The following is a 25,771-nucleotide window of genomic DNA, read 5'->3' on the forward strand; positions in this document are numbered from 1 at the left end:
GAAAAAACATTTTGCCTGCACATCCACATTCACAGATGCAGATATCTGTGGACACAAAGCAGATATTCCTGGATTTTCAGAGCTCTACTTATAACCCCCACAGTAATTAAATCACTTTTGCCTGTCCACACTGCGCTCCTTATGTCAGTGATCCACAGCCTCACCAAGAGTGATTTAACTGTCAGTGTGAGGCATTGTGGGGTGGCATCTGAAAGGCAGCAGCAGTCAATGTAAGCAAAGCAGTGTCTACATGGACACAGCGTCAACCTAGCTACGCAACTTATGCCTTTCATGGAAGTGGGGTTATTAAGTTGATGTAGTGGGCAAGTTACATCAGTAGGGGATGCATTTTAGTGTGGATACTTAGGGCACGTCTACACAGCAGGGCAAAAGTTGAATTAAACTACGCAACTTCAGCTACGTCAACTGTGTAACTGAAGTCAAAATAGCTTACTTCGGCTTTTGGAGCTGTCTACGCAGCAGGAAGTGGAAGGACGAACACTTGAACCTCGACTTCCCTTACTCCTTGTAAAATTAGGGTTACAGGAATCAGAGTGAGAAGTCCGCCAGCTCACCATTATTTCAAAATAATAGCTTGCTGTGTAGACATGCTGTTTGTTATTTCGGAATTACGTCAGTTATTCTGAAATAAAGCTTCTGTGTAGACTTACCCTTACAGAGTTAGCTCCATGTAAGCTGCCTTACGTCAGCCTACCTCTGTAGTGTAGTCCCAGGCTAAATATACTGGCGAGGTAAACAAAAGAAGAAAGCAGGAAAGAGGTGAACTGCCAAATTCAGAGTAAAGTTCAAATAGGAAAAAAAGCAACTAAATGCAATTAGTCTACAGGGATAATTTAAACAGTTTTATAAGTAAAATTGTTTGAGTAATGTATTGTTTTATAAAAGGGTCAAGACCTTAAGACACTAATTGTTTTTTCACTTAATCTCTAAATATTTCACCCTTTTACATTTCTCTTCACACATTCTACTGCATTTTCCCAATGGTCTTGATTTTCTCACTCCTTGAGAAATATCAATTAAATCTTTCAAAACAAGAACATTCAGTCGATTGATTCCAATTTTATGTCACAACAAAGGGGCAGAGTAAGAAAAGTGACTGTGATGACAGTTTGTTAAAAAAGCCCTCTGAAAAAAAACAAGGATTGAGCTCTACTGAAGATTGTCAAGCCCTCTGTTGCTTTTGGCAGCCCCACAGACAGCACTTTAATTATGAATCATGTGAACTCTACAAGCAGGTTTCTGGCTATCTTGAGAGCTTAGGGGATCCTGTAACCTCTGTGAGATGAACCCAACATATTTGTGTCAGGAATAAGGACTGAAATAAACTGCAGATAAAGTTTGTGAGATGGTTGTAGTCAGAGCTGAAAATAGAGATATAAAGAAGGCCCATGTGGCGCTCTCAGTGATCTTATTAGCTGCCGCTTCCCATCTGGTGCACATCAAAAGTGTTATCCCAAAACAAGATTAAATACCATGCAGCAGCCTCATCAGAAGAGCTATTTCACATGTCAAATGCCCTGAGAAGTTGTGCTATATTTATTCACCCTACTTCAGGGTGATTTTGGGGAAAAGCATTCAATGGCACAAATTGGAATTAAATACCTGGCTCCCACTAATTTTAATTGACAGGCGGGCTGGTTCCAAAGAGGGATTTATTTAAGAGCTGAACTTTAGACCTCATACCCTCACTCAGATGCCCCATAACCCTGCAGACATCTAAAGCCTTTAGATATCTACGTTTCCATAGGTAAACTCTTCTAGGTACCTAAATATTTGGATGTGTGCATGCACACAGCTACCCAAGTTCTGTTGTCCAGTTTGTACCTAAGCCTGGCAAGACTGCATACTGTGTTTGATGGATATGAGCTTGCATTCAAGAAGTCCATGCATAGAGTTCAGGAAGCAGAACAGAAATGGAAAGCTTTTGGCAACAAAGTATCCACTCTCCAGAAAGCCATTTTTAGACACTTTGAAGAATAAAACAGTTCAGAGAAGCTCCCACTCTAGGACCTAATGGCCAGGAGTAAACACCCAGCATACTAAGAATTACAGTACATCTGGTGAAATGATGGGCAAAAGAGAATGGCTGAGAGGTGTGAGCCATAATTTCAAACAGGCCTCAATAGTCTTATACTTTAACCATTTGTGCATGCAAAGCCTGCATTTGTGCATACTAACTGGATATTTTTCCCCAGAGACTACCCGAAAATGCTGTTTCCACCACCCCTTTTGGGGTAGAGTAGGGTTTTTGTTTGTTTGTTTGTTTTGATTTTACAAGTGCTGGTTTTAAGTATATGAAATTTATAAATGGAATTTCAGAGAAATTGACCGATAATACAGTCATCCCAGTGTTTACATAGGCAGCTGTTATTGTTTATTATAGTTATAGGCTATTTTTACAAGAAAGTTTAGTGCTAATCTCACACACAGCACAGACATTCAGGACATAGGTGAGGCAGCAGAACACCTGAAATCTCTCATACAAAAGCAAGTATATCTGAAGTTTTGAATGTTTTTTTAATGAAAGTTAGTTGGTTTCAAATTTCACAGCTTTTCACTAGAAGAAACAGCATCTTTTTAAAACAATAAAAGGCAGCAATTAACAAAGCATATTGCAGAAGAGCAGTTGCCCACAGTGGGGATCAATGCTTATTTCTTTAGATGGTTTTAAATCAACGTACCAATAATTATCTAAAACATTGTTTGTATAGACAATATAATCTATGACTTAAAGTTGTTTATTATTGGCAGAGCTGGTGCTAATCATAGACGTAAGGTTACTTGACATTTCCCATACACATAGGCTGTGTCTAGACTGGCAAGTTTTTCCCCAAAGGCAGCTGCTTTTGCAGAAAAACTTGCCAGCTGTCTTCACTGGCCGCTTGAATTTCCGCAAGAACACTGACTTTCTACTGTCTGAAATCAGTGCTTCTTGCGGAAATACTATGCTGCTCCCGTTCGGGCAAAAGTCCTTTTGCGCAAAGCTTTTACACAAAAGGCCCAGTGTAGACAGCTCAGATTTGTTTTGCGCAAAAAAGCCCCGATCATGAAGATGGCGATCGGGGCTTTTTTGCGCAAAAGCGCGTCTAGATTGGTCACGGATGCTTTTGCACAAAAGTGCTTTTGTGGAAAAGCGTCCATGCCAATCTAGACACTCTTTTCCACAAATGCTTTTAACGGAAAACTTTTCCGTTAAAAGCATTTGCGGAAATCATGCCAGTCTAGACGTAGCCATATAGTTATTAGAGATAGTTTAACCTAAAAAAATTAGAAAGCTCTTTTCAGGTGGCAGAAGCAACTACAAGTCTTGATGCTTACGGAGACGTGTATAAATTGTCTACAATTTTAACACAAATTTCCTTGCAAGGTTAGTTGTGTTAGTCTGTATCTGCAAAAACGAGGAGTCTTCTGGACCCCTAAAGACTGGCAGATTTATTTGGGCATAAGCTGTTGTGGGTAATACCCACATTGTCAGATGCATAGTGGATTTTACCCACGAAAGGTTATGAAAGTCTGTTCATTTTTTAAGTGCCACAGGGCTACACATTTTCTTAAATTTCTCTGCTCCTTCTTCCTTTTAGTGAACAAGAAGCTTGCTTTTCCTACCTTTTTGCCTACTTCTCCTCTTCCTGACTCACTCCAGTGGCTGACTTGCAGGACCTGGACATCACTGTAGACCAGGGCTACTCAACTTTGGAAGCCCCAGGGGCCACAGTGATACAGCATATGCCGTGGGACGCAACTTAAGTGTGGTTGCATATGCATGCAAATAAATATGCAAATATATGCAAATAGCTTATTTCACACTGACAGGCATGAGTACAAAGATTAAAGCCAGACTGCACCACGTACAGGCCCCATTTCAGTCAGTTCTGCTGATAATAATGAAATGCAATATTTACCCGATTTCCACCCATATGACAGCACTTTTAATGAGCAATGACAGTCCAGGAATTTAACTACTAAAATGCATATTAGTAGTAGAAGACCATTATATTGACTGTTTTTTTGTTTTGGCTCCCACCCGCGAGCCACACATTGAGTCCCATGTAAACCCAAACTGAACCGCAGGCCGCAAACAAAAAGGCTGCAGGCTGCATGTTGAGTAGCCCTGCTGTTTACAGTACGTGAAAACCTCTTCCTGCAACTGCCATAAAAAAATCATTTTAAATCTGTGGTGTTATGTCTACACTACAGCACTAATTCGAACTAACTTAATTCGAATTAGTTAATTCGAACTAAGCTAATTCGAACTAGTGCATCTAGACCTAAAAACTAGTTCAAATTAGCGTTTTGCTAATTCGAACTAGCATGTCCACATTGAGTGGACCCTGAACCGGGGTTAAGGATGGCCGGAAGCAGTGCCGGCAGGGCATCAGATTAGGACTTAGAGCATGGAGCTGCTGTCTCAGGCTAGCTGAGGGCTGTGCTTAAAGGGACCCGCCCGCACCCCGGACAGACAGTTCTCAGGGGTTCCCTGCTCGCTTGTCTAACTCGATAAGGGACAGCAAAGCAGTCCTGGCTTGGAGTGCCCTGAGTGCCCACACTCGGCACATCACAGCACTAGGCCATCAGCCCGGCTGCACTTGCCACAGGCTGCCATCCGGGGAGGGGGGTCAATTGGGGGGCTGCAGGAGAGCTTCCACCCCGTGGAGGCCACAGAGCCACCCCAGTCCTCCCCATCGGGGGCTCTTACCCCATTCCTCCCTCACCTCCTTCCACTTACCCCTCCCTAACCTCCCTTCCTAATGTACAAAATAAAGGACACGTGTTCAAAAATAGAAACTCTCTTTATTGGACAAAACTCGGGGAGACTGGGAAAAGGAGGTGGGAGAGGGGAGGGCAACTAAAATGACCAGGGGTTTGGAACAGGTCCCATATGAAGAGAGGCTAAGGAGACTGGGACTTCTCAGTTCTTCATTAGTTCCCATAATAGAAGGACTAGAGGACACCAAAGGAAAGGAATGGGTAGCAGGCTTCAAACTAATAACAGAAAGTTCTTCTTCACAAAGCAAATAGTCAACCTGTGGAACTCCTTGCTGCAGGGGGCTGTGAAGGCTAAAACTAGAACAGAGTTTAAAGAGAAGTGAGATAAAGTCATGGAGGTTGGGTCCATGGAGTGCTATTAGCCAGGGGGTAGAAATGGTGTCCCTGCCCTCTGTTTGTGGAAGGCTGGAGATGGATGGCACGAGACAAATGGCTTGGTCATTGTCTTCGGTCCATCCCCTCCAGGGTACCTAGTGTTGGCCGCTGTCGGCAGACAAGCTACTGGGCTAGATGGACTTTGATCTGACCCAGTACGGTCATTCTAAGCTCAGGGCTGAGGGTCGTGGGTCTCACTGAACCACCTAGATTTTCATGCAAACCTGCTCCTGGATGGCCAGGCTGGCAGCTATCCTGCCCTAGACGGCCACTTTCCTGTGCCTAGTGTGGAGGTCGTGGATGAGTTCCACAATGTCTGCACTAGACCAGGAGGGTACCTGCCTCTTGCGGACCTGGGCGGGAGCTTGGTGGCAGCGGAAGAGACGGAGGGCTTGGTGGCAGTGGGTGGCTGGCTCGATCCGTGCCAGGTGCAGGGTCTGCTGGCTGGGTGCTGGCAGGCTTGCACCTGGCACGGGCACCGTAGCCAGACCATGCCCCTTTAAGGGCTCCGGGGCCGGGAGGGGGTCATAAGAGTTTCCCTGGTGGTGCCCAGAGTGGCCACCAGGGATAGCTGGGAAGGGCTAGCCTCCCACTAGTTCGAATTAAGTGGCTACGCGCTTAATTCGAACTACTTAATTCGAACTAGGCGTTAGTCCTCGTGGAATGAGGTTTACCTAGTTCGAATTAAGCGCTCCGCTAGTTTGAATTAAGTTAGAACGAGCGGTTTGCTAGTGTAGCACCTATCGAAGTTAATTCGAACTAACGTCTGTTAGTTCGAATTAACTTTGTAGTGTAGACATACCCTGGGTTACTGGATGACATGAACATATCTTGATGCCATGACAGATTCCAGGGTTATGTCCGCACCAGGAATATGTATCCTCCTGTCTCACAAAGAATATAGCAGGAGAGGGGGAGTTCACAAATGAGTGATGACAATTATTAGGAACATAGAAAAGCTTTCAAAGACCAGAGTCAGAAAAGGTTGGGATTGTTTACCTACAACAGGAGATTAACACAATAAGTAATGGATGGTATAAAGATCGCCAATTGGGCACTCCTCTTTAACCATTTTATAACACAAAGTCAATTAAATGGGAAGGCAGCCTATTTAAAAGTGATAAAAAGAAATTATATCCCTATACAAGATGTCTATGAAACTCTCTGCCACATGCTATCCATGAATAACCAGGATATCCAGAAGCAAAATACAGGACTATGTAGCACTTTAAAGACTAACAAGATGGTTTATTAGATGACGAGCTTTCGTGGGCCAATAAACCATCTTGTTAGTCTTTAAAGTGCTACATAGTCCTCTATTTTGCTTCAGCTACACCAGACTAACACGGCTACATTTCTATCAGGATATCCGGGGTTGCTATAGTTTATTAAAAACAAACAAGGTCTTTGGAAGAAGTGATCCTTCCAACTTCAGGAATAATCCAACCTGTAAGTATTGGGCATTCAGAAGAAGATTGCTCTGGGTCAGTCTTTTACCTACAGGATTTCTTCCTCTGAAACTTCTGGTATTGGTGAAGACAGGCTACTAGATGGACTGGACTGACCCAGCATGGCAATTCCTTTGTCTTCCTTTGCAGCTCTCTGGGAAACCTCCACTTCATTCTTCCTCCTTTCTTCCCTCACAACTCTTTAAAAAAAAAAAAAAAAAAAACGCGCCGCTCTCTGCCCAAACACACAACCATGCTGATAATCTGATTGGTGGCCCAGCAACACCTCAGATGAATTCAAAGTAGAGAACTCTGACATGAGAGGATTTTGGGACACCTGTTAGGGCTTGTAGGGGAATATGGGAAGAGGCCTTTCAGAATAGTGAGCAGGAATGGAGAGGAATTAAAAAAACTAAAGGAGGGAAGATTAAAAACACATTATTGCACTAATGACAAAATTGTCTCTAAAAAAGCCCATGCATAGTCATACTTGTAAGTATGTGGTATAATAAAACACACAACTAAAAATAAAAGGGGAATTAAGAAAAGAAAACTTTGATGGAATGTTTCACAACTCCCCTTATGAAATATAATGCCTCTCAGTGCTTTTTTAATTAGTACCATTTCAGAATTGTATTTTCTTTGGGCAGTGTTTGGAGGACACCACTGAATGCAAAAACCCCAGATCCAGTCCAATCTTCCTTCTGTTTTTGTTCCTGCAAACTTAAATGGCAACTAATGCAGCTTGCCATGTCTATATTGAGGTACTGTAAACAGAATCCAGCTGCATCTGTGTTCCAACTTTGAAACATGAACATTAGTTTTTTTCTGTTTAGGTTTGTCTTACATTTCTACAAGATTATGCTATAGTTACAGTAAAACATCAGTTACACAGCTTTCTCCTTCTTTGGTTATTAGCCCCGAAGGTATAGCTTTGTAATCAAAGAGAGGTCAAATGTATCAAAATAAAAGTTTGCCAGAGTTTATCTGGCATAAATCTTCCCCACAAGATTTGAGTATGAAGTGTTACTTTTGAAAAAAAAACCACTGAGTAATATCCAAAATGTAAGAAATTACTTTACAAGACTAAAAACATAAATAACATAGGTCTGAAGGCAAAGGACAGAGTAAACACTGGATATGTATACTACTCACTGTCACTATTGTATCCATTGGTTTAAAACCACCAAACAGTGGATTTTTATCATCATTATCACATACAACTCTAAGAGCAGAATCTGCTGACACTGTAGGAACAACCTAGGAATTATGCACTGCACAAAAAGACTCCCATTTTTGAATTCCAGCTCAAGAAGATGGACTGGGAACAATGAACACTGAACATTAACAAGCTTCATCTTTGTTTGCAAGTTGTAGAATTGTTCCATTGAGCCAAGGAAAGCTCATATCACTAAATATGTGCACTGCTTGATCATTATCTGGTCCTGGTAGAATTCTACTGGTGCTGCTTGCAACAGGCTCGCAAATGTTTCTGTGCATGTGGAGAAGTTGAGAAGTCAATGACTTGTAAATTTAAAAAGGGACCAGGTGATTCACAATTGGAAAGAAAAAGATCCAGGTTTTATTTTTATCAGGCTAGCAGTGGAAACTTATTACTTAATTTTTCTTGGGACAGATACTGCCTCTCTTCCCCATGGTCATGAAAGGCACTGAAGGATTCACACTCCGGGGTTGCTGCTGTATTTAGTCCTAACTATGCAACACTTACAGCATAAACAAAGAATCCATCTGCAAAGCCTTAGCCAGCCATAGAGAAGGGGACTTGGTACTCTGCACTTTGAAAGGGGGGATTCGTTCCTTCTTCTCCCTCAGTCTTAGTTGAGCATCTTTAAATCAGACCCTGTTTGTCAATGCCAAAACTTAAACTGACTTCAGAGGAGCCAAGATTTCTTTTGAGTATTGCCAATTTTGCTGATAATTGGTGTTTTTCTTTAGTCCTCACTCCTCCACTGATGAAAATATCAGTTTAATTCTATAAACAAAATAGTAATAAGTCTTTAGCACTATGCCACAGCAAAAAGTTGGAAATCAGAACCTTTAAGGTTCAAAAAAAAGGAAAGAAAAATAAAAGCAACTCAAGATTTATTTTTTTTAAACTTCCATGATTTTTAAACACCTCTCTTTTGAGGTGTCTGACTCATGATTTTTTAATAACTTCAGGATGGCAATACTGTAGTCCACAAAAACCATGATTTCAGAACCATCTTTTTGTGCATATAAACTACTGTGAGTCACCATGTTTTTACAACCAGTGTTAACCTTCGAATCCTTTGCTCATCCATTCAATTTGTGTGTACCTGCCACTTGTTGCATATTCATTTAAATTAGACTGTCAATTCTATGAGAGAAAGACTGTCTCTGACTCTGTGTTTCTACAGCACTGATAACAATGAACTTCTGTATATTACCATACTATGAATAAATAATACCGATATAGTCCAATTGCACAGGATGTATGTAGGCTCTAATATTGATTCCTTATTGCAACAGTATGTAGCCTAAATTGGGTTGATTACATTATACAGGGTTTCTCACAGTAATTGGCTTGATTTGACAAACTCAAGAACAAGAAATTATATCTTGCCATATGTAAATAAAAAAAACTACTAATCCTTGCTCCTCTTTAATTTAGTTATAAATTTTCCCTTCCACATTTTGAAAGTAAATTTTATTTTCTACTTATTCAGTCATTTATATGATCTGATAGGAATTGCAATTAAAACTAAACAAAGTAGCTTGACATGAATATCACAGATTTAAGAATTTACTGAAAGATTTTGCTGAATAATTTTAAATCACAAGAGGTGAAAATCACAAGAGGTGAAATAAGGCATTCATTTGACCTCAGTTGTGAGAGGTGGGAATTAAAGCACTATATTAACATTATTAACATGTAATCCAATTTATTTGATCCATAAATACTTTGTTGCATCACATCGGCCACTGTCATACTATGCATACACAGTGCACAACTCAATGTGCATTCTCTTGAACACAAAATAACCAAAAGAGCGATAAAACAAAATCCTGGCCTTACTAACAATATTTACAAGTCTTTGGAGCCACAAATTGCCAATCAGTTAAAGTTGTAAAACAAAATGGAAATGGTTTGTTAACTGGCAGTTTAATTGCACGTACTTAATTGTTTCAGGCTGGTGGTTTGATGCCTGCGGTCCTTCCAATCTGAATGGAATGTTCTATACTGCTGGACAAAATCATGGAAAACTAAATGGGATAAAGTGGCACTATTTCAAAGGCCCCAGCTATTCCTTACATTCAACAACTATGATGATTCGGCCCTTAGACTTTTGAAAGCAATCAGCCTCAAGACACAAGAACAAAACACGATACCACTCTTATTGAAAGAACTTCTTGTGTTACCTTCAGAAGAAAAGAGGTTGAGGGTGTTGTAAAAGCAACAAGTAGGAGCTACACAAAGTTCTTCCATTACCACTTCATAGTCTCCAAAAACTCTACACGAGGCAGCCTATATACTGATAACATTGGGATGGCTTGGCCTAAGAGAAGGTGGCTGTAACGATTTTCCAATGGAGGAGAACACATGGACTTCATGTAACTGTCACTGTGACTGAATGTAGTATCTGTCAGCAGATATCTTTTCCTTTGTGTAAAAGATGCAAAAATATACTGGATAATACTGAAGAACAGAAACAAATCTATGATATTCTATTGAGAAGAATCATTTTCAGCAGTGAAATGGCATCACATCTATGCAAAAGTATTACCGATAAGGTGTTATTAATGCACATCTTAAACTATCCAAAATGACCACTCCAATCATTATCTTTAGTAATCTGAAGTTGGATGGATGGATTTCTCTTAAATCCAGAGTCAAATAGTATACGATAGAGTTATTTTTTCATCCAGCCCATTTCAAATGTAAAACATACCCCTGATAAACATACTGAGTCACAGAGCATGAAGAATGATAAGGATAATATGCAGAAAATCGTCAGCACTGTTAGGGCAAAGTAAGTATAGGTAATCCAGATAATTGGCATAATCCCTGCGCTAGGATTTATAGTGTGATAAAAAAAATAACCATTTGGGGCTTTTTAGTGCAGCTTTTGCCTGCATTAAAACAGTCTGACTGTCACACTGAAAGATTGGAGGAAAGTTTAAAGAATGTGAAATATATCATGAAGAAATATGTTGTTTTGCATATATGAATTTCTTTCAAAGTAAACAGGAAATCAGACTGTTAGGATGTATAAAATGGCATAAACATGTAGTTTACCTGGATGGATTAATTTTAAAGTATCTTTGCATGTGCACACTTTAGCATTAATTATTTTAAATTCTTATTAGATTTTCATTTCTTCACTATATTGTTTCACCTACTTTGTGAATAACTGAAGCAAACCAGTGCTACACTCTGCTTCAGCTATTACTATAAAAAGTATTCATCACAACATTATAGAAAATAAAGGAATAATTATAATTATAAATTGTAAATAGCATGTTTATATCTCTACAGTACAAATAGTGGCCATTTAATTTGTACATGCTGCATATACCCTATTCAATGCACGTGAATGCAAAACTACAAAAGGATATAATTTTTAAAAAATTCTAGAATGGTGTTATACATGTTGCTTCCCATTAAAAATGCATTGTATTAAGTCATTTTGTTATACTAAAAATTTGGCTTGGGTGCAGGGTCAGCTGTCAGATATTGTCATATTTAAGGTGCCTATGAAAAAAGTTTGTAGCAAAGGGGTCAGGTGGCACCCAAATGTAAAGCTGTTATATTTTCTATTTAAAAACCTCTGCTGACATAATCTGATGGAGAAGCTAGTTTTTGGAAATTAGTGTCTACATAGTCTCTGCCCGCTTTGAGAAAAACAAAGAGACTAATCCTACTCCATTTAAAATCGAATGTAAAATATCCATTGATTGGAATGGGAACAAAATCAGACCAATAAAATATATGTGGACGGAGCTGTTTGTTTTTGTTTTAATTAAAAAAAACTATTATTGAAATCAGGCAAAACGACAATCTGGTTGTTGTGGGGGGTTGGTTTGGTTTGATTTTTAACAATTACGGTATTTCAATAACTAGGCTCTTTATTCTTTAACAGCTTTCTTCCATTTAAGAAAATAAAGCAGTATAGATTTTTTAAGGCAACATGAAAGGATAAGGAGCACCACAGGGTTCTTTTGTAATTTTGTTAGCTCAATGTTTTCCAAGTAGGAAGGGCTTTGTTTTTATGCATCCGTATGATTTTTTTTTTTTGAATAATCCTGCCCAAGGGGTTAATTTGTTGTGTTGTGTGGATTAAATTACCCAACTATTCTTTGCTCAGCAGTTCTTCAGAGTGCTGCTTTGTCTCTGTTTCCAGTAATCTTTGCAATGTATGCAGTCATCATTTTGGTGCAAAACCTGTGGTCTTGGTCTGCCTTCCACTGTGTTCTCACAAGATTTTTTTTTTCAGGTCACGGAATTAGGAATATCATTTTGTAGAAACTGTTGCAAAAGACAAAACACATAAAAAGCAAAAACATGATATATACTGTTTATTTATCTGGGTTTGAAAAAAATGGGGACATGGGTTGCTATCCTTTATAATAAAACCTTTTTAAAATATTTGCCGAGTCTGACTCTGTCCTGTAAGCATTCATTTTTGTGGCAGAATGATAGGTCATTTAACATATCTCCACCTCTCTCTCTCACTTATGTTCAAATGTTCAGATTTTTCTTATGAAGGGACTCATGTTAGCGCTTGAGCACAAATGAATATCTTCTTACCTTTAAAATATGCATCTGAGTTTTATTTTACTCGTTTTTCTTGGTTAAAATAATCAGGATATATTTCACATTCTTAATCTAACAAATACAACTTGTTTTCATTTTTTTTAAATCAGGGCCAGCCCACAACATTTTGGCACCTGAGGCTGGGAGCTCAAATGATGCCCCCATGCCACCTTTTCTCCTGCCTGCCTGTTATGTCTCTTGTGCCCTCCTTCCTCCAGCACAGCACTCCACCATCTCTGTGCATCTAGAGCAGAGAGAATACGTATGCACCAGGAGCAGACACAATTTTCTACACTCTGGGTCCTAGCGGCACCCCTCCTCCCCCCCACAGTCTGGCACCTGAGGCGGCCTCCTCAGTTCGCCTCATGGTAAGGCCAGCCCTGTTTTTAATCTCTCACATTCCACTAACCAAGAGACAAATTGAAGCACACCAGTTGTTTCTCCTGCCCTTATGACTTTTTGTACTTTAATAAACATAATAATAATAACAGTAGCATATACAGCAGCATATATAATTCCAAAACAGGATATCTACCATGTACTAACTGTAACTACAGAAATACTCTCATCCTTTTAGGCAGTGTTGGCTCTGTCAAAGTCTGTTGGCCCTCATATGAATTGACTGTCAATTTGAGGTAGATTTCTGATGGAGTCTCTCACAGGAAGCTCAATTTGCCTATCCTAGGTACCCCCTTTTTATACAGTGATTCTATCTCTATCTACATTCTGTGCATGTACATGCTGACAATGTCCCTCCCTTTCTTAGGCTGTGTCTACACTGAGGTTTTTTGGGGGGATTTTGCAGAAGATGATATGCAAATAGTGTGCTCATTTGCATATATTCTTCCAATTCTTTTTGCGGAAGAGGTTTTGCCACTAAAAAACCCCATGTACATGGGGCCATTTGTCAGGAAAAAACCCTTTCTCACAAGATCCCTTATTCCTCAAAAATCAAGGTTTGCAGGATCTTGTGGAAAAGGGTTTTTTTTTTCAGACAAAGGGCCCCATCTACATGGCTTTTTAGAGGCAAAACCTCTTCCTCAAAAAGAATCAGAAGAAGATATGCAAATGAGCATTCCATTTGCATATCTTCTTTTGCAAAAAAATGCAGTGTAGACATAGCCTCATTGGTCTCTGTCTCCAGGAGACACAAGGGATACCTAAAGGCTGTACAGGTTGATGTACCACCTCTACCTTACGGTCAAAGCATGTGTTATAGCACATTTTAGTTCTTACAGAACTTTTATGACTAAATTTAGCTTTCCAAAATCTGTTTCCAAAAGATTGCTAGTTTCTGCCTCTTTTCTCCGAATCTTATTGTATTAAGTCATTTTTAGGTCACTCATTTCTTGTATCCAAAGCCTAAAATAGCTAAGCTAGATCTTGAAGGCTTTGACCTTCAGTTTTCTTGCATTTCAGCTTGTCTGATCTATCACCTAATTCCTCTAAATGTTACTTACTCTTATGCTTAATCTTGCACTTTTGTAATTCTATGTTTTAATCTTCACAATGAATGAACAAAGTCATTGGCCCCACCACTCGTATCAAGCATGCCATCACACAAAGGGTGGGTCTGTGTCACTTCCAAGCTACAAGGCTCAAGGACATTGAGCTGCCTCACAAAAGCAATACAAGAGGTACCAAAGCACACTACATAGCAGGCAAGTGAGTGGGGAGAAGGTGCCATTGACAGCTACTCCTGTATACTATATGGATAAAAAACTGAGGCTCTTCAAGGATATTTTTCAGTTCAGGTGGAAGGCAGGTTGAGAAACTCCATGTGGGCCTCCCTGTGGGAGGCAGAGGGATAGTGGAAGAAAGGGTGATGCTGACATGATATAGCCATAGGTATTGAAAACTTGAAAACCAGAGGGCATGGGCAAAGAAAGAACAGGACAGTTAGACTGAAAAAAAATGAGGTGAGAGCACCGATAAAGAAAGAAAAGAAGAGGAAAAAAGCTAAGGAGAGACAAAAAGGGAGCAGAGTAAATAATTTGTAGGAGACACTGAAAATCAACATGTATTTGAAGGGATTAAACGAAATGGTCTTGGATAATCTAAACAGTTAATATTAGAAAAATCTGGAAAAATAGTATTAAATGAAGCAGGATGAAAAGATATTTCAAGACAATGGAAATGAATGGAAGAAGAAAGAACAAAAAGAGGAATGGCAGATTAGTTTTATTATTGTTATTTTGATACAGGGTGTTTTGCCAAAATGTTTCAATAAGACAATAAACACAGTGCTATCACTGATGGAGCAGCATGTGTAGTTGTAGGCAAGCAAAACTCCCCTTGATTACATATGGCCTGCACAGTGGGTCCCATATTATTAAATTAAATTCACATAACCATAAGGATGTGTGGCGAGCTCATAGTTTTGGTGGATCTGCCTTCCTTTATCCTGAATAATTTCCCTTTTGCAAGGTCATATTATAATTGTTTTATTTCTGTAATCATTATTGGGTAGTTAGCCAAGATATGAAAGCAACACAATAGCTATTTTTTAACATGTCTTCTTCTTCATTACTTCTGGTGCAAAGTAGATGCCGACAGTGGTTTTTACATCATGCAAAATATAAAACAAAGGCCAGAGAAGTGGTCCCCACTTCCTTGAGGAACCATTAGTGACATTGTGAGAAACAGTTCATTCTCTTACAATGAGACAAGAATCCATCAGTCAGATAAATCAGCTTCAGATAATATTTATTCTTCTACTAAAAGACTTGGACCTCCACCCCTGCACAGACCCCTCATGCTTATTTTTAGAATCACTATCTACTCTCAAGGAAACTACAAATCTCAGATCTGTTCCCATTCAGATGCATCACTGAACTGCAGGTTTATTTTCTTTTGGGTAATGGAGCAGAACTCCCTGGCGTATATTTTGCTTTTACATTTTTGAAGCAAAATGCTCTACTTTTATTTTCATTTAAAGTCTTCTGCTCTAGAGTTCACCTTCCACCCACTAGCGATTATTATTTGATTCCTCTTCTGAGAGCCTCACCCAAAACAATTAACGCTGTAAATCTTTGAGCAAAATTCTCCCCTCAAAGTCATATAGTGGTTCTTGGCTCCAATACACTGTGCTCCCTTCATGCCTGCCGAAGTACCACACGTTTCTCATTGTCCTCTTTCTAACCTTCATTTAACTTCTGGGGATGTACTCTGGCATAAAAATTTACTTCAGAGACAAACACTGTCTCGGGGCCTGCTTTGCATCAAAGCTGTACTTTGCGCAGCTCTGGTACAAGTGACTTTAAAGTCAACTTTGTGTCCCTCAATCCTGGGGTCAGATAAGGCCCAGCTATTCAAAAGCAATTCAGCTTCATGGCTACCTGCTTGACACTAGCTGTGCATGTTTCCCAGGAGCTACTGCAATAACTGGGGATCATAGGAGCCTGTGTCCTGGCTATGCCCCCTTGCTCATGGGAAAACTCCATGAGCACGGGTCTAGGAACCATATAGTTTAAAAGCCACCTGGAGAAGAGTCTGTTGCACAGGACGAAATGGTCCACTTGCCAGCTAAGCTGCCTTTAAAGCTTTGTGTCCATGAAGCAGCTCAAAGTAAGCTTAACAGTGCTAAGACTCTGGCCTTTGCTCTGCCAGTTTTCAGATCAGGTGGAAATCAGTGATCTAAGGTGTCACAATCATATTCTATTTATTTTTTAATAGTTACAACTGTGTTAGCTGAAGAACACTGCACAGGAAGAGGGCGTTTGTTGCTTTAACAAAATATAGGCACATATGGAAAACAGAAAGCCATTGACAGTTTCCCTACTGCTCAGGGAAAGCTATGACCATTTACCAGCAGAGTATCTGGCCTTAAGCTTTTGGCAGATGCTGCCTATTAATCGGCAATGTGACCTGTTGTCTTGGGAGCTTTGAGAAAAACAATAAATTCCTTGCAAGTAAATAATTAGCTTACATCACGCTGTAGACATTGGTTTGCTAGTAAAGATCATTGTATGGGCAAGTAGAATGGCACAAAGAGACAGGCGTGTACTTCTGTACGTGAGATCATGTCATTTTATTGCAAGAGAATGCCACCCTTCTTGCCTGAATACAAGAGGGTTTTTTATAACAATACACATACCCACTCCCACCTCCATGCCATTATTTAACATGGTTTATACACCATGCATTTCAGGTTATTTGAAATAGAAGAACGGTTTGTTTCCAAGCATGTCAACTTTTAGAGCGACATTTTGATCGGAACACAGGCGAATGCACAAAAGTGGTTTAAAATTTCTCTTTCGGCTTTCATTCTTGCTTTGTTCAGGGTCTGGTGCCTCTGCATAAGGTTACATCAGATGGAATTAGGTTCAGTGGCCCTGGAACAACTTTTATGCTGTTCCTCTCTGCCCCATCTTACCCCCATCTAACTCCAGGGCCCTTTGTTGCCTTGGGCTGCTGTGGCAGCTGCAAAGCCTTGGGATTGGGGGCTGATGTTTGGAAACTGCAGATGAGCTCCTAGGCTTGGCTGTCATGACCCTGGGCAGCCACAGAGCTCCAGTGACTGGGACCCTGGGCCTAGCATTTGGGATCCCCAGAGGCGATGGGGCCAGTGTCCATGACCCCATGGAGCTGGCAGCCAGGACCCCTGATGGTAGTCAACCCGTCTGGTATGGGCTGGTGGCTGAGACTTGGAGCAGGATGCAAAATCTGCAGGGTGCTGCAGCACTGTCCACATGCTTACTTCTCACACCTATGATTAGGTTCTGTGATTTGGATCTTTAGGACAGTTCACATGCAGCCTGTCATGAAACAGAGGTGTCTGGAGAGATGCCCATGTAATTTGAGTTTGCTGATATCTCGGAGTGGACAGGGTAAGATTAAATCATCCAGCAGCCACAATCCACCCTGAAATATATTCCATTCCTTATACTTGTATGTTTTTGATGTTTGCTGCCACCTGTAGTTCAATATTAAGGTTTTACAAGGTTTAGCTCACCAAAGAGGCTGAGCTGAAATGAATGAATACTTATCTAAGCAATCCTAAAGGGACTGATAGAAAGCCGAGGTTTAAAACATGAATGCCCAAAGTGAGTGCTAGTTAGGTACCTAAATAAATGGTTTCAATTTTAAATATACTAAGCTCCTATCAACTTCATCTTATTTCAAATATATTAAAAATACAATGGTATTGTAAGAGTAGGGACTTTCCCAAAAGGGAATATAGACATGATGAGGACAAAGACATTTAGGCTGTGTCTAGACTGGCAAGTTTTTCCACAAAAGCAGTTGCTTTTGCGGAAAAACTTGCCAGCTGTCTACACTGGCCACTTGAATTTCCGCAAGAACACTGACTTCCTACTGTCTGAAATCAGTGCTTCTTGCGGAAATACTATGCTGCTCCCGTTCAGGCAAAAGTCCTTTTGCGCAAAGCTTTTGCACAAAAATGCCAGTGTAGACAGCTCAGATTTGTTTTGCACAAAAAAGCCCCAATCGTGAAAATGGCGATCGGGGCTTTTATGCACAAAAGCGCGTCTAGATTGGCACGGACGCTTTTCTGCAAAAAGTGCTTTTGCGGAAAAGCGTCCGTGCCAATCTAGAGGCTCTTTTCCGCAAATGCTTTTAACGGAAAACTTTTCCATTAAAAGCATTTGCGGAAAATCATGCCAGTCTAGATGTAACCTTATAGTGTAAAGTGTATTTCATAAAGCATAGGTGCTGGTGCAAAGAGAGGTAAACAATTCAGTATTTTGCAGACATTGGCAATCTCATCCTTGTATTATCTGCTTTCAGAGTTTGAGATAAGTATAGGATCTCTTGTGCAGGCATGAAAGCAAGAAGCTAAAACCTTGAAACGGCCAGCTTGTATCCAATGAACTGTGAACACACCCAGACTAAGCAAATGCAATACACAGGAGGAAGTTTAAGGAGGGTGCAGAAACTGAAAGGCAAGATGGAGGAGGCATGCTATATTTTGTGAGTTCTACTAAATCAGATTTCAAAAATAATTATAATAAAGGAACAGGTTACAAAGTCAAGCACTCAGAAAATGCAAGAATGCAGCTTGCCCTTGCAAACTTAATTCACTTCTCTAATGCATAATGCATTATGATACAATCTTTGATTACATTATCACATTGTTTTTTCCACAGGGTCCCTGAAGCATTCAGTATCAAGAGGTAAGCCTGAAATGCTAGTTTTGAATTGCGGAGAAAGTTTAGCTTCCTAACTAAGAATACATACCATCAAACTGTCCATCAAACTGAAAAAGGATCCATCTATTCTGAGATCTATTTTTGCTCTTGAAAAGATTCATAAATCAATTTAGAAATATAAAAATACAATTTCTGTTCAACATGTAAGCACTGTTTTTCTCTTTGTGGCACATGAGCAATGTTTGTTATAAAATAAAGTCCTGGTTCAAATTAATAGCAGTGGAACAGCCAAAGCTGCTAATACTCTTGCCATACATAAGATATCTAGTTTCTTTGACCTCTCACTTTCTAATGTACCAACCACAGTTGCCTGGCAGTTAGGATTCAGAGGTCACGAGACCATAGATAACCTTTAGACTTTACTGGGACTCCACATACAATTATTTTCTTAAAGGACCTAGCAGTGTATCAATATTTAGAGAGCTGAAGAAATTCGGTCATTCGTGGTATTCTTTTCCTATTTTCCCAAAAGCTATGAACTTTGCAGCTGTGAACAAATAGAAATAAACAGCACTAAAGAAACACAGCACTTATTTTCAGGTCCTATAACTCAGCAGCTGAGTACTACAGACATGGCCTCTGCGGTGTCTAGGTTGCACATCCAGCTTTATTCAATTTCCCCTCTAGAGTATTGAACACTTGGAACTGAATAGTATACTACTGCTAAGGTCCCAGTTTGACTTGCTTGTTTGTGAATAAAACGGCAATCTCAGTAGCCATGCCATTTTTAGAACAGTCAATACTTTTAGTGGAAGGATAATCTTATTAAAACAGTGAACCAAGAATCAGGAGGCTATGATTCAATACCCAACTGTGCCAGAGACTTCCTCTGAAACCTGGGACAGCTCTGTGCATAGGTTCTGTCTGTCAAAAAGAGGATAATAATATACTTCCTCCAATTCTTTGACTACTCTCTCTACTTGGACAAAGTTCTTTGGGACAAGTCTCTTCCTAGGCGTTGGGTTCCTGATCTTGTCGGGGCCTGTAAGCACAACCATAATACAAGTTAATAATAACCAAAGAATAGCATTCTGTGTCTCCAGCATAGAAACACTGAACCCAAGGCAGGCATTACATTCATCTCTTGATTTTTTTTTTTAGTGCCTTTGACAGCAAAAGTGAAGTGACATGCACCACTATTAATTGCAGACCAAAATTATGATCTGTTGATTTCCTCATTACACACAGACTTCAGGAAAAAAAAGTATATTATTGATTGCAGCCTTCTGCTTTCTATGCGGGCATTTTCAGGTCAGATGGGAAGAAATATTAGCTGGAACATACCAAAAATGTCAGAACACTGAATGGATTATCAAATAAATCTAATTTGTAAAAATGTCCTTTAGTACTCAGCTAGTGAACTTTGAGATTAGCATCAGAGGCAGGTTAAAATTAACATCCCACCGGGAAATATTATGTTACGCCATTTATGCCAAAGTGTTTATCTCCAGCATGTTATCAGAAACAATTATTATGCAATAGATATTGCTAATGTTCATTTAAATAATAATCTGCCCAAATCTATGCACTTTATAGTACTACTAGATAAACCTCCTCCTCCCTTAAAAAAGTCTATGTTCTGGAACGTATCAGTTAGAAAACCACTGTCTTTCCTTGTTTATATTTGTCTACACTAAATTCAACCTTTGCTGGCTGAGTGGGGGAGCTGGAGGGTTTAATATAATGTATAGGTACTGATCCTAAAAGTAACCACCTACCACCTTTCAAAGCTATTAATACTGTACCCAACACACAGCCCTATAGGAGAGTAAGTTTCATCCAATAATTCTGCAAACTTTCAAAATCTAGCTTCCTATGGGACTTGAAAATTCCTTCACATTGGCAATAAATAGCCTGGGGAAGAAGCTTAGGCCACTACAGCATACCTCTCTAAAGGTATGTCTACACTACCACCCTAGTTCGAACTAGGGTGGTAATGTAGTCAACCGGAGTTGCAAATGAAGCCCAGGATTTGAATTTCCCGGGCTTCATTTGCATGTTGCCGGGCGCCACCATTTTTAAATCTCCGCTAGTTCGGACTCCATACCCCGCGGCTACACGTGGCACGGACTAGGTAGTTCGGATTAGGCTTCCTATTCTGAACTAGTTCGAACGAGGGTGGTAAGTGTAGACATACCCACAGTTACACAGTGTAGCCACTCTTTACAACAGGGAAGAGCTCTCCTGTTGACTAAATAAACCCAGCTCCAATGAGGGGCAATCAGTTTGTTGAGAATGTCCACAGTGGTGCTTTTTATCAGTATCATGTTTATTGGTTGGTGGAGGTGTGGTGTTTTACTGGTGGAAGTGCAGTGTGGACAATTTTAAAATAATGGCCAGAATATTATCGGCTCTGTTATAGCCCTTGGTGCCAAAGGTGAGTAGGTGCAACATGCTACAGCAGAGGGCCAGCAAGCCTCAACATTAGGACGCTACAAAGGCAGCATAAAACCAACTTTCTCTCCCTTTTTCCCGTCAGCCAGAGCAGCACACAGCTCAGTTGGGCCAGAAGATCCAAACTGAAATTGACAAAGCACTCATCATTCAGCTGTGCAATTTCACAGTTTACTGAACCATTAAATCATCCAAATTATTTAATCTTTTCCCAAGGAAGCACAATTTATTTATTTTTTTTGCCGCAGAAAACTTGCTGCTGACTTGTGCTCCTTAAATTAATTCATTTTCCTGTGTATGCCCAGGTAGAACACAGCAAAATGATGCAGTGCCACATTACTCCCTATTGCAAACAGAGCAGCATCTAATATATTCAATAGGGTAAAAGTCAGAGACAGTGTCGAGCAACACCATGAGATTCACCTTGTGAAATTTCTTACTAACTCCTCTTTCAGCAGGAAGGGATGAGAAATAAAATGCAGGATTTGGCAGCTACCAGCTAAAAGGAAACTTATTTAACTGATTAGGATTGCCAATGATGGCCTGAAGGGAGTCCCATCCAACACTATGATTGTGACTGTGATAGGGATCACCAGGGAGGGCGAAGGGAAGGTTAACACGAGGAGAGCCTCAGAGCACTATTATAGAAAATAGTTAAAAAGAAAACCAGTGACACTGTTTGGCAGATGGCCTGACCATTTTAATTAGTGCAAGGAGAAAATCTTAAGTGTGATCAAACAACAAGGCCCTTGTGGGCGAGGCTCTTCATACGAACTGAACAGTTGCTTCTCTTGTTGGTGGTGGCATTGTCTAGTTTGGATTCACTTACTAGACTCCCAAAAGCTCTCTCTCTTTCGCTCTTTCACACACATGTACACGCTCACTCACACAGTTAAAAGATGCAGCAATTAATCAGGAAATCTCGAAACACAGTAGGAATCAGTTTATACTATGGAAGGGTTATGGTTAAAAACCAAAGTAGTCTTAATTCTATTTGCAGAATGCAGTACCTAATGCAGAGTTATCTTTAATGACAGACAGCATGGTGTCAGAGTACTATGTCAGATTTCAGACTTTTCATAGTTTAAATTCCAACGTTTAATCAAAGGGTAACTAAATCATTGCTGGTGGCAGCCAGCTACTCAAATACACAAGTATTGTTGGTGGCCTACAATCATGATACCATATTAGAGATACAATCTCCTATATACAAAATATTTTATGGTCTCCTTGTCCATATACATCTCCTGGTATATAAAGTATATATGGCAATAGACACATGTCACTCCTGAAAAGGGTGAACAAATCAGTTCTATCTGAAGCTCTTGTTTAATTCATTTACCCTTTTAGATGAGTAACAACTTTCTAACGTGCAGTTTTGTTTTGATTCATCAAATACCTCTTGCTTGTCAATAGCATAACGTTAGAACAATTTATTGTATTAATCCCTAACAAAGCCAATATCACTCATATTTTCTATCAGAAGTGATTAAGAAAAACTACATTTTCTTACTCTCCCTTTTAGCTGCAGGACAGCTCATTTGTAAGATTGCAAAGTAAAATCATAGCCTCATACATTTTAGTCATTCATTGGTTGAAGGATATTCAAATACAACTAAAATAATCAGAGGGGACTTTTGCTTATCTTGAAAAATGTTATGTGACTGCTCTACTCTTGTAAATGTTGCATTTGTTATAAACCAATTCTATAAAAGGGTGATAAAAATGACTGCAATGTCCCTAAGGTATTTCCCAACTGGAAATAGTAGTCTAATTATATTTTAGGGGTTTTCATCCTTTATTTCAGCAGTAGCTGAAATTATCTGTTCCAAGTTTTATTTGTTTTCATTAAAATGTAATCTTTTCCCATTAGCTTTATCCAGAAAGATGCTGTTTAGGAGCAAGTCCATGCTATCACTCCTTATATGGTTACAAATGTTCCTGCTACGCAGATTGCATTTTATATAAAATTATTTCATCAGACATCATTATTTTTGTTTACAAAGGTGTCTATTCAGGCAAATACTTATTAGAGCTGGTTGAAAATTTGTCACTAAAAAAATACCTTTTTGATGCAACAGAAATTTTTGCACAAGAAAATTTCCATTTTGAAATATTTTAGGTTTTTATCAGAAGTGCCAAGAGGAAGTATTTTGGTTCTCAAACATTAAAAATAAAAATGTCACACTTTTTGTGAAATGTTTTCCATTTTGTTTTTTGCTCTCTTTTAAAGAACTCCCTCACCCCATCCCACCCTCAAAAAAATACACATGAAAAATTTCAGTCCAGACAAAATATTTATTTTTCCTTCAAAATATCTGTAAAATAGAAAATACATTTTCAACAACTCTAGTATTTAAAGTTGAATATATGTGTAAGTGCTTGAATTAAAACCAACTAATTCTGAATTCAATAGCTTTGCACAATTAGGGTACCAGTTAACCAAAATAATGCTGTTATCATGTAAACATAAATTGTTGAATGAAGAATATTAAGGCTTTTCTGGTGTTCTCTGAACTCAGCAAGAACCTTAAGCTTACAGCTACACTGCAGCCTTCTTCCAGAAAAGCTTATGCAAATTCCACACTGTGCTTCATTTGCATAATTAATTAGCAGCCGCTTTTGTGCAAGAGGCTTCTGCGCAAAAATAGAACTGTGTAGACAGCTCCTTTTTGCGCAAAACCCCCCCTCTTGTGCAGGAGCCGTTCTCTCATTTTTTTCAGGAAGAACGGCTCTTGCACAAGAGGGGGCTTTTGCACAAAAAGGAACTATCTACACTGCTCCTTTTTACACAAAAGCGGCTGCTAATTAATTATGCAAATGAAGTACAGTGATCTTCCATGCCGTGCTTCATTTGCATAAGCTTTTCTGGAAGAAGGCTACAGTGTAGCCATAGCCCTTGTAGAAATCACAAGGAAAAAAAAGCTTCAGGTTACAAGGAGTACAAACTTAGTGGGATCATTAGTCCATATTATATCTATATAAAAAGTAAAAGATTATGGGAATGAATATTTTTCCTACACTCATTCATGGCTTGGTTTGTAACAACAGGGTATGGCTGGATTCTGGGAGATATATGAGAAATGGGGAAGGATCATCTTTCAAATCTCTTCTAGCCAAATGACTGGAGCAGAAAAGTTTGAGAAGCTATACTAGAGTGGGGCAAATAATTGATTTTTAGAGTCAATGTCAGTTCAGGAAATGGAAACAAACTTGCTTGAGTTAAACCAAATCTGCAGGTTTTTTGAATTTTCAGAAAAAAGTCTGTTTTGAGCCTGTTCCCAGAGCAGATTCAAACGTGAGTGTTTCTCATCCAAGTTGAGTGTCCTAACCACTGGGCTAAACCCAGGGCCCCACCACCTCTTCCTCTAGCCATTTTATGAATGGCAAAAATTCTTCTTCAGAAATTCATTAAGAGTTTCAGGTCAACAAAACCAGTATTTTCCAGTGAATAAATTATTTCTCAAAATTTCTGTCCAATTTTAATTTCCATAACATGAGACTCTTGTGATCTCTCCCTTTCTCTTCTGTCCCAATCTCTTTTCACACACCCACCTCCATACACTGCCAACGAGGAAGCCCACATGGAACTGGATCTGTGTAGGGAGCATACAGTCTCACTATGGCTTCCTGAAGCAATGCTCCTTTGTGTCAAGAAAACAAGGAGTCATCCAGTAAACAAAATTTCAGTGCTTAGTATTGTCAGGACAACATACTAGATTCCTCGCTAAACTTGTCATATTATAGAGCACAAATATAGACTCCCAGTTTTAAAGGTGTTTATAAGGCAGTATGGTGTGTGGAAGCCCTAGATGTCCATGTAAATAGACTTATGCTAAGCCAGTCTATCCTAAGGGAGTGATGGTGGACTCTTAGAAGGAGAAGAGGAGAAAGAACCTCTGTGAAAACTATAACTAATATGATCCAATATAGATATGAATCTCTGGAGATATCCAAGGAATTTGTTTCAGTTTTAAAGAAAGCTTTGATATCCACGGCACCATTTTCTGTTCTAAATAACAATTAAACCATTAAAGCCAAGTTTCTCTGAATTTCACAACACCACCAGAACAACCTCACCCCACACCCCAGCCTAGAACATAGGCTAATTCATATAACAAAGTAAATCATCCAAAACTGCACTCATGCAAAAGACCTAATTTAAAATCTAATCCAAAAATTACATCCGCAATTTTAAGCAAAGCTGTGTTTGAGAGATTAGATCTAATGTTTGACTGGAAGGGATTTCAGGCCTCCCCGTGTTCCAAGAACCATCTAATCTGTGAATTTACTCTACCTATTTGTCCAATATTTTAGCTTGCACTGGAAGTAATGAAATGTGTCAATAATTTGTTACTTTCAATTCCCTTCCTTGAAAATCTGGTTTCAATTCCATTTGGACTAACATCTACATCTAATAAGCTTAACTGGTTCAATACTTCTAGAGCCAAAAATGAGGCTCATACTACATAAAAAATCTGGGGAACAATTTGGTAAATCAATCAAAAAAATGAGAATTATTAGACATCACATTTTCTACTCTGGTCAGGAGTGTATCCAAAAACATATCAAAACACCACTTAGAAATTGGGAGGACCAGGATTGGCCTCTCATTTCAATGGTGTGGATTCTTCATGGACAATGAAACGTACCCAGATTCCACAATCACATAACCTGAATAAGAACATTCCCACTTAGGGAGATGCATTGTCTTCCACCTTCTCTGGGTAAGAGCAATTTTGGTACTTCCAACTGCCATATTGGACAGATGGAGCCTAGTGAAAGATATTGAAAGAAGA

The 25,771-nt window shown here is 39.4% G+C and overlaps 1 protein-coding gene across 4 annotated transcripts in view; it reads left to right on the plus strand.

Moving 5' to 3' along the window:
* The window catches only part of ANGPT1 (angiopoietin 1), a 224,715-nt gene extending 206,063 nt beyond the window's left edge, over positions 1-18,652 (plus strand). For 3 of the 4 annotated variants that reach the window (XM_075920221.1, XM_006113014.4, XM_006113011.4), the window contains one exon: positions 9,784-12,240. In XM_075920221.1, the coding sequence (XP_075776336.1) occupies positions 9,784-9,944 (161 nt within the window). In that variant the 3' untranslated portion in view covers positions 9,945-12,240. Of the gene's footprint in view, positions 1-9,783; positions 12,241-18,515 lie in introns of those variants that run through there. The other variant, XM_075920222.1, reaches the window with a different exon arrangement.
* The last annotated feature ends 7,119 nt before the right edge of the window (positions 18,653-25,771 follow it).

The sequence above is a fragment of the Pelodiscus sinensis genome, chromosome 2, assembly GCF_049634645.1.
Source record: "Pelodiscus sinensis isolate JC-2024 chromosome 2, ASM4963464v1, whole genome shotgun sequence".
Classification (NCBI taxonomy): domain Eukaryota; kingdom Metazoa; phylum Chordata; order Testudines; family Trionychidae; genus Pelodiscus; species Pelodiscus sinensis.